At 36.7% G+C, this 18,261-nt stretch overlaps 1 protein-coding gene across 5 annotated transcripts in view; it reads right to left on the bottom strand.

Annotated features, from left to right (window-relative positions):
* The window catches only part of tent2 (terminal nucleotidyltransferase 2), a 115,191-nt gene continuing 96,930 nt past the window's right edge, over nt 1-18,261 (bottom strand). For 2 of the 5 annotated variants that reach the window (XR_011357758.1, XR_011357763.1), the window contains exons 13-16: nt 18,024-18,115; nt 5,194-5,273; nt 1,900-2,288; nt 2-556 (exon numbers count right to left, since the gene is read on the bottom strand). Coding sequence is in view for 2 of the 5 variants with exons in the window: in XM_069938452.1 (XP_069794553.1) it covers nt 2,208-2,288; nt 5,194-5,273; nt 18,024-18,115 (253 nt within the window). In the remaining 3 variants the exon portion in view is untranslated. Of the gene's footprint in view, nt 557-643; nt 2,289-5,193; nt 5,274-15,770; nt 15,841-18,023; nt 18,116-18,261 lie in introns of those variants that run through there. The other 3 variants (XR_011357769.1, XM_069938452.1, XM_069938458.1) reach the window with 3 other exon arrangements.

Genomic DNA, 18,261 nt, shown 5'->3' with positions numbered 1-18,261 from the left:
TTACAATATAATTCATGCCATTTTATAGAAATCACTTGATTCATTCAAGTAAATAAGGAGAGGCTTAATAAACCCACCAATTAATCAACCTTAAATGATATTCACATGAATATGGTAAATAATTGTGTAAAATGTGCTTTGCTAATTAGGTATAATATATTTCCATATAAACAAATATACAAAACATCTATAAAGATAGAATTTGACAAAATACATTTGTGTACTTGGAATGTGGGGTTTAAAAATATAGGCCAGTGATTTTGGATTATAATTTTCTTAAAACAAATTGTTTTATTTAACTGAAAGGGCTAAGTTTTTCCCTAAAAAGTGAAAATTACCTTTTACATGCTATTTTCATTGCCTTCAACTAAAAGCAAGTTTGTAAATAGTATCTTAGGCACTGTTGCATTGTTGTCTAAGTTATTAGCAGATAACTTTTTTTGAAAGGGGGGTGAAGTGGGGAAGCAGAAACTTGTAACAATAATTATCTTATAACTTATAGCCTTGGTTGGAATCAATGTGCAGATGACTTGGCCTCTCCATTTACCCGTTCCCTCTGCAAAATACAAAAACAATTAATTGAAAATATTTCTTTAGTTTAGGAATCCAAACTGGTAAAATGATCCTGAAGTGAAAGAAAACATTTGATCCATTTAAATAGCATTTATTAATTCAGCATTAGATTGATTTTGCAATCATTTCAACTTGGACAAGGAAATGTAAAAAACAAATAAAACCAGAAAGTATTGGAAAAACTCAGATAACATCAATGCAAAGAGAAACAGCATTATCAGTTCAGGTCCTAGACCCTCCTTTAGATCTGAAGATTCACAGAAGGTACAAGGCAAGCTGTGCTCTTTATTTCATATTTCCAGTATCTACCTTTTTTAAAAATTGCATATAAAAGGCAAAGTTGCTTCACATGACGGTTACGAAGTAAACCAATGAACTACTCTATAGCAAAGTATTTTAATTGTGGCTGTGCAAATATTTAAATAATTCAAAATCACTCCTTGCACCAAGCTAAGAATGTTTGTTCTATTTATAGCATGATGCAAGGTTGTGCCTGACTGTATGCAAGCACAGTTTAAAAATGCAATTGACATTTTAAAATTACAGTGTAATTGATGAAACTAGTGTGATTTGCAACAGATCTCAATTCACCAACAGTATGACAGTACCACAATATTTCACTGTAAAAGCTTAATTCAGAAAGGTTTATTTCATATGCAAACTTTATTTAAATTTAGATGATATACAAAATACAAAAGGGAATTTCCAGGAAAAAAAATAATGTAGAGCATTGCAAAAAAAAAATTCCATATTTAATACAATAAAGACATCCGTAAACATAAAAGTAACAAATTAATTACTTAAAAAGATAGCACTTTTTAGAATTTGGCCTCTAGAATGGTTTAATAAATAAACTGAAAACAAATACCTCACCTTTTACCGATATTTTGCTCAGCATTCTACGGTATTTTCTAATTTTTATTTTTATGAAGGATAACAGATTGTATTATCATACTTGAATAAAGTTTTATTTGAGGTTTTGGTTGTAAAAGACTGAAATGTGAAATAATGTATTTGCTCAGCATAGGTTATAAACCGAGGGATAATTGATTAATATGTCATTCTTAATCTGAAAATGGAGGCTGTAATCATTGTTATAATAAAACAGGACCCCTACTTTCAACAAAAAAAATTGCAAGTTCCTGACAGTTATTATATTGCAAACAATAGACCTGCCATCATTCAACTTTGTGCAACTGAGAAGGCGCATATGCTAAATATTTTATAATTGATTATTTCTCTATCCTTTGGGCACCCTACTCATTACCACATTGCACAGACCAAATTTTGCAGCAAATCCATTAAAATAGTAAGTAAATTTTTTACCTTAAAGGATTCAGCAGAATCTTTCAAAAGAAGATTTTGTTTTATTAATCATCTGTCCTTAATTCTAGGATTCTATTCTTCAGTGTTCTTAATACGAAGGCTCCAGTGCCAGCTTGTTGTGAAAAAATGCAAGAAAGCAAAAAAGATCCATAGTTTTTGTTGCCATGTGGGACAAAAAAAATCTTAATAAGTCAAGATATTTTAACTGTTATTGTTGTCAGATGAATCCCTCTCATTGATGTTTGTTTGTAACAGGGTTTCAGATGTCAATGTCCTTTACCAGTGCATCTAGAAGTCAGGCCAGTTCATCATCTTCTCCTGCACTCGGATGCAGCAGCTTCCGGCAGAATGCTGAACAAATCTCTTTTCTCTTTAAGTTTGTGCCATGACTAAAGAAAAAATGAAATTCTAATTGAATTAGCGACAACATTTACTATCTACTAATATTAAGAACATAACCATATATCTGACCAACCTGGATACGACAATGCAACAGGGTTACAAAATGATGGCTGGCATTTCAAATCCCAGAAAAAGAGGCAGAATTAAAATTTTAAAATTCTGGCAAGAAAATGTTGTGGCACCAGAAAAGTGGCTTTAAAATGACGGGATTGTGTGAAGCTTTATACAAGGAATAGTTTCATCCACCCCAATCTAAAGTGTTTTGATGGCATTTTTTGTCAAATAGAGAACGTACATTTGATTCAACCCAAGACAATAATGAGTTGTAATGTAATTGCCTTTAAATGCAAAGTCAAATGCATTATTTGCAAATCAAATCTACTTGAAGACAAATGAAAACATGTAAAAGGAATATTTATTTATTGGTTGAATTTTCTATTGATACAATTAAATAAGATAAGTTTTAAAAAGCATATTCAATAGAAGATGCAGAAGTTACCAAATTCAGCATTTACTACCCATCTCTGATTGTCCTTGAACTGAGTGCTTTGCTGGAACATTTCAGAGGATACTGAACTATATGGTGTGAATTTGGAATCACTTGTAAATCAGACCAGAGTAACAAATGGAGACAGTTTCTTCATGATGATATTAAAGATGTTTTTTTTTTTTAAAAACTCTCCTGTAGTTTAAGCCTCTTTGAACTTGATGCTATTAGATGGGAAGCTCCATGATTTTATCTCAGCAATTACAAAGATAAAGTAATAGAGCTCAAAAGCTTGAAGGCACGACTCGCGATAACAGATGTGGCAGTGATACCAACAGTATTTTATTCTAAAGTCCTGCAAAAGGTAATGGACACAGCCCAGTATGTCACAGGAAAAACCCTCCCCTCCACTGAGAACATCTCCAGGAAATGTTGCCATTGAGATTAGTGTACAAACTTAAAACGCACTGTATAGGAGGTATGGCATTGAGGTGGATAGAGAATTGGTGGACAGACAGGAAGCAAAGAGTAGGAATAAACAGGTTCTTTTCAGAATGACAGGCAGTAACTCGTGGGGTACCACAAGGCTAGTTATTTACAATATATATCAATGACTTAGATGAGGGAATAGAAAGCAGCATCTCCAAGTTTGCAGATGACACGAAGCTGGGTGGCAGGGTTAGCTGTGTAGAGGATGCAGGATGACTTGGACAAGTTAGGTGAGTGGGTTAATGCATGGCAGATGCAATATAATATGGATAAATGTCAGGTTATCCACTTTGGAGGCAAGAACAGGAGAGAAGATTATTACCTAAATGAGGTCCGATTAGGAAAAGGAGAGATGCAACGAGACCTGGGTGCCGCTGTGCAGCAGTCATTGAAAGTGGGCATGTAGGTACAGCAGGCAGTAAAGAAAGCAAATGGTAGGTTGGCATTCATAGCAAGAGGATTCGAGTACAGGAGTGGAGAGATTCTACTGCAGCTGAACAGGGCCTTGGTGAGACCACATCTGGAGTATTATGTACAGTTTTGGTGTCCTTATCCTTCCCATAGAGGGAGTGCAAAGAAGGTTCACGAGATTTATATCAGGGATTTAAATATGAAGAAAGGCTGGATTAACTAGGCTTATACTCGCTGGAATTTAGAAGATTAAGGAGGGAAATCTTAGAGAAATGTATAAAATTCTTCAGGGATTGGATAGTTTAGAAGCAGGAAGGTTGTTTGGGGAAGACCAGAACCAGGGGTCACAGATTATCAAGGGGGAAGTCTTTTAGGACTGAGATGAGAAAAAAAAAGTTCTCTCAGAGTGGTGAATTTGTGGAATCCTTTGCCGCAGGAAGTGGTTGAAGCCGGTTCTTTATCTATATTTAAGAGCAAGTTAGATTTGGCCCTTGTGGCTAAGGAGGTATGGGGAGAAGGCAGGTACTGGGTACTGAGTAGATGATCAGTCATGATCAAAATGAATGGCGGTGTAGGCTTGAAGGATCAAATGGCCTACTCCTGCACCTATTTTCTATGTTTCTATGAGAGCAGCAGCAATCATCAAGGATCAATATCACCTGGCACATGATCTATACTCACTGCTACCATAGGGAAAGCTGTATTACAGCTGCCACAAGAGTCACACCACCAAGTTCAGGAACAGCTGCTACCCCTCCACCATCAGACTCCTCAACAACAAACTCAATCAGGGACTCATTTAAGGTCTCTTACCTTTGCACTTTTATTGTTTTTGTTTACCCACACTCTATTACACAGTGTGTTTACATTTCTTTGTTTACAACCGTTCAGTACAGTTTTTTTTGCTCTACGTATAAGTGGTAGCACATTATTGTTAAAACATGTTAAAAACAGAATTATTTTAAAAGCTCACTAATGCATTTTTTCTATACAACAGTTAAATAAGGGGTTTATCATGAGTTAGCAAACTTTAAACTGTTTTCCCTCCAATCCTTGGCATTCATGTTGTCCCAATGAAGGACACCAACAGTTCAAGGAATAGAGCCTATCTTTCAGATAAGCACCAATTTCAAAAAAGATTCTGCTCATCTGGACTGGACCACTTCTTTTTGCATTTAATTTATTTGGATTTCATCACATCTGGATTATCCTCAATGTTCTTGCCTCAACTCGCTACATTTTCACCATCTTTAAATTTGCTCCCACTTTTCTAGTTGTTTTGAAAAGTTATTATCTGAAAAAATAATGTGACTAATGTAAATGGCCACAGAGTTCCTTGCTTTCTGGTATGGAAAAGAATGATTGTATCTGAAATGCATTTAGTATTCAGGAGGGTTTATTTAAAGATACCCTTCTGAATTAGAACACATACAGTAAATCAGGATTCATTCTCAAGATAATAGGTAAATAATGTTGCTTATATAAAAAAAGTTTCAGATTTTTACCTGCACAAATTCCTTTTTGATCGTGTCAAACTTGCATTTATCATGTACAGCACGAGCTGTGTTTGTTCTGTCAAAGGGTTCTACAGTATGAAATATGATGTCAATGACAATTTTTACATTTTCAATTTTACAAAAAACATATTGAACATATGCTATGTTGAAATACAAGACTTTACCCGTGTGGTGGAGAACATTGATTATTAAAACTACTGAACAGATGCTGATCTTTCATCAATTATTAGTTTCTCTTTCATTAAATGCTCTCTGACCCAACAATTTTCAGAACTTTCTCATTTAATTTCAGATTTCCAAGGTCTTCAATATTTCGCAATTGAATATATCATGATCTGAGAAGTATTTGCTTGAGTAGATGCAATAGAAATGTCACGAGCCTATGACATTCAGTCAGGTCGGATTTATAAATGAGTAAAACCAGGCAAAAATATTGGAGATTGTGGTAGAAATCATTAATTTCAAAAACAAATGCATACATTTGTGCCTCTTTTAGATCTTGTATGCATTTAGCCACTCCATTTCAATTTTCAGGAATCACTGATAACATAGAATATTTTCCTGTACATTTAAAACATTTACTCAGTAATATGATGGAAGAATGTTCCCCCTTTGAGAAAGCAAGCAAAGATAGGTATTTAAAAACAGTAAACCCCTGGTATTTGGAATTCAAGTATCTGGCAGCCCCAGCAAACAGCAAAAAAAAACAAAGAAAATAAATAAGAATTTAAAAAAATAAAAAAGAATACGAGGTAAAAAATGCAATTTTAAAACTTTAAATGTTTTCTGAAGTAACATAAACCTGGATAAGATGGGAACAAATATTCATAACTGTTTCAGTTACAACGAGGTGACGTCCAGGTTGAAGTGCTGGTTGATGCTGCTCCACCATTGCGGTGTTTTCTTATCTCTGCTATGCAAGAACCACCCTGGTCAGAGGCTTTATCCATAAACTTGGGGGAATGGGGGATTAATTATCTGTAATGTTATTGTTTGTCTTTCAGATGGAGGGTGAGGAACATGCTGATACAGCAATGGTTAAACCTTTTCAAAGAATGTGACTGAAAATAAAGTAATAAGCTTTAAGGTTATATATTCATGTGTGAAATGTATTCAGTTTAAGTACAATATAGTAGTTTTATCTTTTATTCTTAATACAGGTATATTAGTTAGGCATTGCAAGAATAAGTCTCAAGCAACCAGAAAATACTGGCATCTACTAATCCCTATAGGTGCCAGATACTGGGGCTTTACCTAGGTAATGCAAAAGCTGCTTCAAAAGGTTTCCAATATCTTAGAAATATCTTTGGGGTGGAACAGTTAGTGTAGTGATTACTGCCATGCTGTTACAGCGCTAGCGATTGGGACCAGGGTTCAAATCCCATGCTGTCTATAAGGAATTTGTACCTTCTACCCATGTCTGCATGGGTTTCCCCTGGTGGCTATGGTTTCCTCTCACCATTCCCCCAAGTTTATGGATAAAGCCTCTGACCAGGGTGATTCTTGCACAGCAGAGATAAGGAAACACCGCAATGGTGAGCAGCATTAACCAGCACTTCAACCTGGACATCACCTCGTTGTTTTAACAAATATTGTGTGAAACAGTTACAAGCAATAACATATAATTTAAGAAATAACATCACAGTATACAAACAAATTTGGGAACCGTACATGGAACACAACAGAGAAGTCCTACCGCGGACCTCCACCACCTAAAATGACAGAAGGAGAAGACGACGAAATGAACTGACCCAGTATGTAAAAGTAGATGACACAATTTTCTTGTTTAATTTCATTGTGTGATGACACTGTTTAATGGGTTTAATGTATCATATATGTTGAACGTTGAATGGGTGGGGAGGGGGGGTGAAGGAGGGAGGGAAGGGAGGGGGGAAAAGGGGAGAAAATGACACTGTGTATATTCAAGAGGGAAATGTTTGTGTGTATTTTGGTCAGTATAGTTCATAGTGTGAAAAATTTAAAAATTTAAAAAAAAAGTTACAAGCAAAGCACGACCAAGGCACTCCGCTGGCTGAATAGGTCAATCGGGTATAATTGGGCGGCATGGGCTCATGAGCAGAAATGGCCTGTTACTGTGCTGTATGTCTAAATTTAAATTTAAAGCAAGACACAATTTGAAAAAAAAAACAACCATTTCTAATTAAAAACAGAAAATGAAAACAATGGACCACCAAAGATTACCTTTTCTATTAATGCAAAGCCAATCACTTTCTGAGGTCAATCAAATTACCTCTTAAATATGTATCAATTTCTCAACTCACATAAAGTTCTCATTGCCCAGCACTTCCACGATTGTTTAACAACATGAAACCAAGTACAAGTTCATCGTGTCATGGATAATTTATGTTCCCTTCCATGGAAATCAACTTAAATTTTAAATTTTAACTATTTGGAAAGATGGATACTAAATTGATTGCTGTTGCTACAAACCCACCTCCCCTGACTTTTCATTCTCTGTAAAGCACCACGTCATTCAAACCTTCACTATCTGTGCCTGACATGCACCTTCTCATTCATCCCTCAACTTACAGATCCACATTAACCTCTGCTTAAACAATGCAGCAAATGAAAATTTGCTTTCATATCTTTACATATTCATATCTTTGTGGAATAGTTATATCCTCAAGCTCTAAATGCCTCCAAGATATCTGGCTCCTAAAATTTAATTTCATCTTCATTGGTGGCCATGCTTTCAGGTTCCCAAATCAGGAATTTCATTCCTCAAGCCTCTAGTTTTTCTACCTTCAGTCAGTCTTGAAAGCTACAATTTTAACTAAAATTTTAGTCATGAGCTGCAACATTTCCTTATGAGGCCCAAAGTCCATTTTGCAAATCAACAATTCAGCCCCATAACATTCCACAGCATTTAAACAGATCACAGCTGCATCAATAGCAACTTCTCCAATTTCCATTAACCTTCTTTCCCATTCTCTCAATCCCTCCCTTCCTTCAGTTCACTAACCCTTTCCTTTACCCATCAGAGCTATCCTTTTTAGCCTTCACCTTCTTTCTCTCACCCTCTCACCTGTATCCACTGCCATCTGTTAGCACAAACTCCTCCCCCTACCTTTTTATTTTGGTGTCAACATTTTTGACATTTCCAATTAAGTGCCCAGGCCAGAATTGACAGCCTTTTACTTCCTATGGATGCTGTCTGTGTCCTGCTGAACACACTTTTTATGTACTGCACTAGACCCCAGTATCTGCAGACTTTCTTATTCATGCAGTATCCTTTCAAGAATTCACAAGTACTACTTCTCAAGTTCTATTTTCCCACAAGAGAAAATAGCCTCTCTAGAATCATTAACATGCCCCACAATTGACTATTTTGTGGAAGCATTACAATTTAAAATATTGCTAGAATTTTACATTACAAAAAATTAAATAAATTGGTGCAAAAGAAAAAGCACGGTCATGCTTGTGGTTCATTGTCCATTCAGAAATCTGATAGCAAAAGAGGTGGCTTTTGTGCATCTACAGGCTGCTGTACCTCCTTCCTGACTGCAGCAGAGTGAAGAGGGTATGGCCTAGGTGGTGGGGGTCCTTGACAATAGAGGCTGCTTTCTTAAGACACTGCCTCTTGTAGATATCTTCAATAGAGTGAAGACTGATGCCCGTGATGGTGCTTGGCTCCTTCTCATACCAGATAGTGATCAGTCAGAATGCTCTCTACAGTACACTTGTAGAAATCTGCAAGTTTTTGGTGACATACCAAATCTCCTCAAACTCTTCACGAAGTATAACCACTGGTGAACCTTCTTTTTGATTGCATCAATAGATCTTCAGAGATGTTGACACCAGGATTCTGAAGTTCTTAACCCTTTCTACTGCTGACCCCTCAATGAGAACTGGTTTGAATTCTTCTAATTTCCAAACCCCACCCCAACCACCACCAAAGTCACAATCAGTTCCTTAGTTTTGCTAAAGCTGAGTGCAAGGTTGTTGTGACACCACTCAACTAGCTGATCCATCTCATTATAGTACCCTTCTGCCGACGACCATGGTGCCATTGGCAAATTTGTAGATAGGATTTGAATTGTCCCTAGCCACACAGTCATGGGTGTAGAACAAGTAGAGCAGTGAGCCAAGCACGCATCCTCGAGGTGTGTCTGTCAGAGGCGGAGACATTGTTTCCAATTCGTACTGACTGAAGTGGTCTTCTGATGAGGAAGTCAAGGATCCAGATGCAGTGTGGGGTGCAGAGGCCTAGGTCTTGGAGCTTGTTGACCAGTCCTGACGGCATGATGATGTTGAAAGCTGAGCTATAATTAATTAAAAGTTATCTGGTGTGCTTGTTGCTACTGTTTAGGTAATCCACATCCATCCTGCCAGTCCATTGGGAAATATTTTTCTGCACTGATTGCATTGCATTAACCCTTTTTATTCAATCAAGAAACCAAGATTATACTCCAGATCCGGTTTCATCAATGCCCCAATATAAATGAAGTATAATGTCTCTATTTACCAATATGCATTAAATTCCTCCAGGAAAAGTATTATTCTGTCCATTTTCTCATTACTTACAATACCTATATACTAGCCATCTGCAAATCACGTACAAGAACATGAAGATACCTTGGATTCTCAGAGCTCCGTTATCTCTCACTATTTACAGGTTTCTTTTTCTTTTACAAAAGAAACTTTTAAACATACAGCACTGTAACAGGCCCTTCTGGCCCATGAACCCATTCCGCTCAAATACTCCAATTCACCTACAATCCCAAACTTTTTGAAGAGTGGGAGGAAACCAGAACACCTGGAGAAAACACAGGGAGAATATGCAAACTCCTTACAGACAGCATTGGATTAAAATCCAGGTTGCTGGCGCTGTAATAGCATTGTGCTAACCGCTACACCAACCGAGCCGCACATTCCTCCCAAAATCAATAATTACACATTTCCCCACATCACTTTTCATTTTCCAGATCTGTGCCCATTAATTTAACCTACTGGGTTTTCTTCTCAATTTATTTTTCTCTGGTCTTGGTATCATCTTTAAATTTAGGAACCATACTTTCAATGTTGTCATCAAATTTGTTTATGCAAACTGTAAAAAGTTGAGGCCCCACCATCAATTACAACAGACTGCTTGTACATCTTGGTGGCTACAAAAAGACCTGTCTGCATACATTCACTGTTTCCTATTAACCAGCCAATCTCCTACTCACACCAATACACCACAAACTTTATTTTCTGCAATATTTCTGGAAATCCAAGTAATTCATCTGCCATTTATCTGTATTCACATTAGTTCAAAAAATAAAATAATTCATGAGTAACTTTGTGTAAAATTATAATTTTTCCAAGTACCCCACCATAATGTCTTTAATAAAAGCATCTAATATTTTCCTTGCGATTGAGGATAAGCTAGATAGTTGTCCATCTTCCTTATGAATCAAGTATGCATTTTGAAAATTTCAAACCAATGGACACTTGCCACTCATTTTTATGACCAGAGAATGAAGTTCATCAGGATCCATAGATATATTAGCTTGCACCTTCAACAATTTGTTCACTTCCACCAGCCTAGTGATTTTAATTTTCATCCATTTCCTACTCTTAATTTATAGCTTTTTCTGCCATGTTACTTTGCCTATAGCAAAGACTGTTCCAAAAACCTGCTCATTTTATTTGCCTATTCTTACTTTCCATCATTAATTCTCTAGACTTTATATATACAAATCAATTGTTCCTTTTAACACTTTTTAAAAAAAAAACATCCCTGGGAATTTTTACTGTTAACTTGATAGTTAGATTTAATTGCTAATTCTAAATTTACCTTGCTTATTAATCTGTTAGGTGTTTATTAGTGCTGTTTATATTGTCCAATTTTCTATACCCAAGTACAGTCTACACTGACCATCAACCACTCATTTTTACACTCCGGTAATCCTTATTTTGCTCACGTTTTTAAATCAACTCCCTCCCTCTGCCCTTCATCCTTAAATTCTACCATTTATCTACATACTAGGAGCAATCTAGTGTGGCCAACCAACCTATTCTGGATGATGGTGACACAGCATAGCAGCAGTGGCCTCTCCAGACCATGATAGTGCCAAAATGGTCTAAGCGGAGTGCCATGCTCAGTGCCTGGTCCGCTGTGGTCGGGCCTCTGCTGTGGGGACGGGGCTACTGGATGTCAGGTTGTGCCGGTGGCTGAAGAGGAGAAGCCATGGCGGGTCTGCGTTGGGGTGTCTGGAGCGGGTGGTGTACGCCAGGCTGGATGTTCTGCAGAGGTAGTGTCTGGGAGCCTGGAGTGGCCATGTTGTGTGCCTGGCCTGGAGGTTCAGGAGCTTGTGCCATCTTGGAGTGCAGGGCCCTGCAGCAGATGGTGGGGTCGGAGAAGAGGCCATGGGGGTGTCTCTGCTGTTACAGTGCCAAAGCTGACGGGCCTGTATGGACTTGTGAACTGTGTGGTGGTTCTTCTTTTCAGGCCACTGGATTTAAAAAAAAAAATCAGTCTCAGAAATGTGTTTGTCTCCATTGTCTAGTTTTTCATCTTTTACTGTATTGTTAGCACTGCTTTTAAAAAAAAAACTCATTATGCAGTTTTGTGTAGGTGTGTTTTAGTCTTATGTAGTTTTTAATCTTTCGTCTTGTGTGATGTATAATCACGGTTATGTGGATAGCATTGTGGTTTCTGGAGGACGCAATTTTGTTTTCAACTGTCTTTCTTTGGCTTGGCTTCGCGGACGAAGATTTATGGAGGGGGTAAAAAGTCCACGTCAGCTGCAGGCTCGTTTGTGGCTGACAAGTCTGATGCGGGACAGGCAGGCACAGTTGCAGCGGTTGCAAGGGAAAATTGGTTGGTTGGGGTTGGGTGTTGGGTTTTTCCTCCTTTGTCTTTTGTCAGTGAGGTGGGCTCTGCGGTCTTCTTCAAAGGAGGTTGCTGCCCGCCGAACTGTGAGGCGCCAAGATGCACGGTTGGAGGCGATATCTGTATACTGACTTTAAATGACAATAAAGGCTACTACTACTATTCGCCATGTGGGAGGAGACCTGAAGATTCCTAACTCACACAGTCACAGGGAAAATAGACAAACTCCACCAGTGATCAACTTTGAATCCAGGTCACTGGAGCTGGTGGTCAACATCATCAGTTGCGTCACTGTTCCTTTTCTTTGATACCATTTTTTAAACCAAAAAAAAATGCCATGAATCATGCAAATTTGTCTTCTTATTGGAATATATCCATTCCACGCATTACTAAAGATCTCCTCAAAGATCTGTCACTCCATCTCAACTGTCTGATCAGTTACCCAATTTGGCAATTTAAAAAAATGCTGGAGAAACTCAGCAGGTCAAACATTTCGGGCTTGAACCCTTCATTAAGGTAATCACTTGGGATAATTTCATTTTCACATCACAGTTCTTATCCCTCAAAAATAATATACAATTGAATAATGCGGATTTCTCAAAATTTAAGAAGGAATCACCATTTAGATGGCAAATGCAAGCAATAAGATACCGAGGTGTACAAATAAACAAAAATCTCGGCCAACTATATAAACTCAATTATTATCCACTAATGAAAAAATTACAGGACGATTTAGAGCATTGGAAAGATTTACCACTAACACTAATAGGAAGGATAAACTGTATTAAAATGAACAATTTTCCAAGGATATTATACTTATTTCAGGCATTGCCAATACAACTGACAGAGAAATTCTTCAAGGAGTTAAAGAAAATAATAAGGAAATTTTTATGGAGAGGGGGGAAACCGAGGATAGCACTAGATAAATTAACAGAATGGTATAAACAAGGAGGCTTACAACTGCCAAACTTAAAAAATTATTATAGAGCCGCACAATTAAGATACCTATCAGATTTTTATCAAACAAGGGAAAAGCCAAATTGGACGAGATTAGAATTAGATAAAATAGGGGAAAAGATACCTGAACACATATTATATAAATGGGATGAAAAATTGGTACAACATTGAAGTTCTCCAGTATTACATCATCTCCTCAATATTTGGAAGAAGATTCATGTAGAAAGAAATAAAACAAATTATCAATTACCAAAACTAATATTGACGCAAAACAAGTTACTCCCTTTTACAATAGATAACCTTTCCTTTAGAGAATGGGAAAAAAAGGGATTAAAAGAATAGAAAATTGTTTTTCAGGAAATAGATTCTTATCCTTTGAACAAATGAAAGATAAGTACAATATAACTCAAGATACAGTGCTGGCATATTACCAATTGAGATCCTACTTGAAGGATAAATTAGGAAACAGCTTGAGTTTGCCAGAGGGAAGTAACCTTGAATATGTGATTACAGATACAATGATAATCAAAAGATTTATAACAAATATGTATATTAAACTGCAAGAAAAGGAGAATGAGGAAACAAATGGTAAAACTAAACAAAAATGGGAACAAGATTTAAATATAAAGACAAAAAAGGAAACATGGGAGAAGTTATGCTCCGGAACGATGAGAAATACAATAAATACGAGGTTACGTATGATACAATATAACTGGATACACAGGCTATACATTACACCTCAAAAGTTAAATAAATGGGACCCAACAGTATCTGATAGATGTTTTCGATGTAAAAAAGAAATGGGAACAACAATTCATGCAATCTGGACATGTGAGAAAGTAAAAAAATTTTGGGAAGATCTAAATCAGATATTAAATAAAATAACAGAAAACAATATACCAAAGAATCCAGAGATCTTCCTCCTAAGTAACATAAAAAACAAAGAATTTGGAATTGATTTGGAGGATGCACAAAACAGATTTGTTAAGATAGCTCTAGCCATAGCAAAAAAATGTATTATGTCAACCTGGAAATTGGAAGATAATTTGAAAATACAACAATGGTATATAGAAATTAATAAATGTATTCCATTAGAAAAAATAACATATAGTTTAAGAAATAATATTGAAATATTCAAACAAATATGGGAGCCTTACATTAAATACAATAGCGCAAACCTACCAGGGACAATCATTACCTAAGTTAACGGAAGGAAAAGGAAATGAAAAGAATGGACTCAGTAGAATTTCTGGTGTATTTTTATTGAATGACAACATTGTCTGACTGGTTTAATGTATCCTAGATTGTATACCTTAAATGGACGGGAGGGGGGAGGTAGGGAGGGTGGGATGGGAGGAGGGAGGCGGGGGTGAGAAAATGGCACTGTATATGTGTGAAAAGGAAAAAGTGTGTACCATGGTCAATGTGATTTATGGTGTGAAAAATAAAAAATTTAAAAAATAAAAAAAATAAAAATACAATTCAGTTATATAATTACACAAGAATGCCTTTACAATGAGGTCATTAATCCTATCTCATTGCACAATTCCAGGTTCAGTAATTGTGCTTGCTCTGTTTGGCTCGAGAAATATGGTTGCTACAGAATTATATTATTATTAATCTTTATGATAAAAGGTATATTTATTAGTCAAGTTACTGAGTGGATTTGGACAGGGAAAGACACGTTCATGTTAGCAAATAAGGTCTTCCAGAGACAAAGTGTCTGCTAATTCAAAGTCAAGCAGAAGCCTTCAAATTCTAATCACTGTTCAGTTAAAAGCCATAAAACCCGAGGGATTGTTCCACAGAAATACTGAAGACAATGAATATTTGCTGGAGAAACAACTGTGTAAATGAAAGTCCATGGCCTGTGGAGACAAGTCAGAGACCACTGCCATGAGTTAGGTTTTTAAACCTAAGGGCCAATGGTGATGTCATATCATGTGACTGGGACACTTCAAGAAACCATCTTTAATATTGAACCATGCTTCATCTAAGTCAGAGATGCAGTAACCTTCAGAGAGAGGTACTGTGTGTGTTCTACCTTTGACAGGGAAGGAACACAGAATTAGTGGCTTCAAAGGAAAGGATTACTTTGACTGTCTCTTTGTCAAGAGAGGGCAGTTCTGCATGTCCATTTGGAATGGCCACTTTATTTTACCCTTGCTTGGGTTGGTAAATCATCGTGTAAAACACAAGTTCCGAAACCTCCATGCAAGAGAGGGGAATGTGTGAAAAAGTCTGTCGAATGAAGAATTATTTCTTTGAAAGCAAATCTACAAGAATTTGTGAGTTTGAGAACTTTTGAACAGCAGTTTAAATACTTAGTTTCAACACAAAAGATTTCTGAAATTGAACTTTAAATCTCAATCATCTCTTCAGAATTATGCCTAAAATGTAATGGTTTGGGACATGCCTCATACATATATACATTTGTGTAGAGTGGGGTTAAGTTTAGAGTTAAGTAAGATTTTATATTATTTATAGCTATTGATAAAAATTATTGTTTTGAAGGACCATTATCTTGGTGAATTTCTATTGCTGCAGGTCTATGTCATAACAATGGTGTTCAATGAAACATACACAAAAGCACATTATGAACCTCTCATGTAGGCTAGCTTTGTCCATAATTTTCCAGTGAAATGTAGATCTTGCTTGAATTTTTAAATTTTTTTTATTAAAGGTACAATTAACTGCTCATCAAGTTTTTAATTAAACTTTCATCCACACTTCCTTAAAATAGCATCCAATGTAAATCCTCTTAATGTACCTGGTTTACTTTTGGTTCACGTTAACCATAAACTAAAGAGTAATTTGCAGTGTTTTGTTTTTCTTCACATCTGGAAGTCACAAAAATACAAGATGGAATAAGCTCAATATCCTCCCACGTTAGAATTGTGGTTTTCTTTGAACTGCACCAAGTTGTAGTAAATAATTGACAGATTTTGTCAAAAAAATACCTACAAGAGTAGTGATTGTCTGAATCTGGGTCACAACCAATGAACCATAGAACATTACAGACCAGAAAACAGGCCCTTCTAGTCTGTGCCAAACTATTATTCTCCCTAGTCCCACTGACCTGCTGTCCATACCCATCCCATCCATGTACCTGTCCAAATTCTTCTTAAATGTGAAAACAGAGCCCGCATTCACCACTGCAGCTGGCAGTTCGTTCCACACTCCCACTACTCTCAGTGGGAAGAAGTTCCACCTAATGCTCCCCCTAAATGTTTCTCCTTTCCCCCTTAACCCACGTCCTCTGGTTCGAACCTCACCTAACCTCAGTGGAAAAAGCTGACTTGTATTTACTCTGATGACATCCTTCAATTCTGTATACCTCGAGTAAATTTCCCCTCATTCTTATATACTCCAAGAAATAAAGTCCTAACCTGTTTAACTTTTCACTCAACTCAGTTCCTGAAGTCCCGACAACATACATACATACAGAATTATAGCACGGTACAGGACTATCAGCCCACAATATTGTGCCAATTCAACAAATCTTCTGTATCTCACACTCATAACCCTCTATTTTTCTTGCATTCATATGCTTGTCTAAGAGTCTTTTAAAATCCCCTTTTGTACCAGCCTCCGTGTATATTAAAAAAAACGTAATCTTGACATCTCCCCTGAACTTTCCTCCACTTACTTTAGACAGATGCCCTCTGGTATTTGCTACTCCTGCCCCGGGGAAAAAGTTGCTGGCTCTGAAGCCTATCTATGCCTCTCATAATCTTCTAGACCTTTATTAAGTCACCTCTCATCCTTCATCAATCCAAAGAGAAAAGCCCTAACTCTGTTAACCTTACCCCTCATAAGACATATTCTCTAATCCAGGCAACATTCTAGTAATCTTCTATGCACTCTCCCCAAAGCTTTCTACACATTTCCTGTAATGGTGCCCAAGAACTGAACACAATATATCCATCCTAGTAAATCTTCTCTGCACCCTTTCAATCTTGTTTATGTATTTCCTATAGTTAGGTGTCCAAAACTGCACACAATACTCCAAATGTAGCCTCACCAATGTCTTATGAAACTTTAGCAAAACATCCCCACTCCTATACTCAATACTTTGATCTATGAAAGGCAATATGCCAAAAGGTCTTACAATCCTATCTTCCACTTTAATGGAATTTTGTACCCATGTTCCCAGATCCCTCTGTTTTATCACATTCCTCAATGTCTTACCATTTACCATCCACATCCTACCTTGGTTTGTCCTTCCAAAATGCAACATCTCACACTTGTCTGCATTAAATTCTATCCGCCATCTTTCAGCCCATTTTTTTCCAGCTGGTCCAGATCCCTCTGCAAGCTTAGAAAATCTTCTTCGCTGACAACAACACCTTCCAAACTTAGTTGTATCTGCAAACTCACTGATCCAATTCACCACATTATCATCCAAATCGTTGATATAGATGACAAACAACAATGGTCTCAGCACCGATCCCTGAGGCTCACCACTAGTCACAGGCCTACAGTCTGAGAGGCAATCATCCATCACTACTCTCTGGCTTCTCCTATCCAGCCATTGTTTAATTCAGCTCACTACTTCACAATAAATACCTATCATCCAAACGTTCCTGACTAATCACCCATGTGAGACCTTGTCAAAGGCCTTTCTAGAGTCCATGTTGACAACATCCACAGCCTTTCCTGGTAACGTCCTTGAAAAACTCTATAATATTGGTTAAACACGACCTACTATAACACCATGTTGACTATCCCTAATCAGCTCCTGGCTCTCTAAATAATTGTATATCTGATCTCTTGGAACATCATCCAATAATTTACCTACTACTGATGCCAGGCTCACCGGCCTATGCATGACATGTATTGAGAGTTAGTTAAGCATGTATTATATTTAGATTAAGTCACTTTTTCAAAATTTTAACAACTCCAAGCCTGAGATTTTCATGATCACACTAGTGTACAGTGTTCTGCAATTAAATTTTAAACATTTCTTTTGAGTTGAAAATATTCAAGGTTATTAATTTCTGCAGAGTTCTTATATACGAACCTTCAACACAAATATATTTATTCTTCCATTCTTTTTCATTGGTTTTGGGAATCACTTTGGCTTCACGAACTGAAATTATTGAGTTATTCCAGCTGAAAGGTGAAGTAAAAAAAATGCATTAATATCAAAGATTGAACCACTAAAAACAAATACTTTAATATATATACTGCAACCTTCTCATTTCATGTCTAAAATCTTTCTTATGTAATTTCCATTAAAATCATGAATAAATGCTTCA

The sequence above is a fragment of the Narcine bancroftii genome, chromosome 1 (genome assembly GCF_036971445.1).
Source record: "Narcine bancroftii isolate sNarBan1 chromosome 1, sNarBan1.hap1, whole genome shotgun sequence".
In the NCBI taxonomy this organism is placed as follows: domain Eukaryota; kingdom Metazoa; phylum Chordata; class Chondrichthyes; order Torpediniformes; family Narcinidae; genus Narcine; species Narcine bancroftii.
This window is presented reverse-complemented; position numbering and strand designations above follow the sequence as displayed.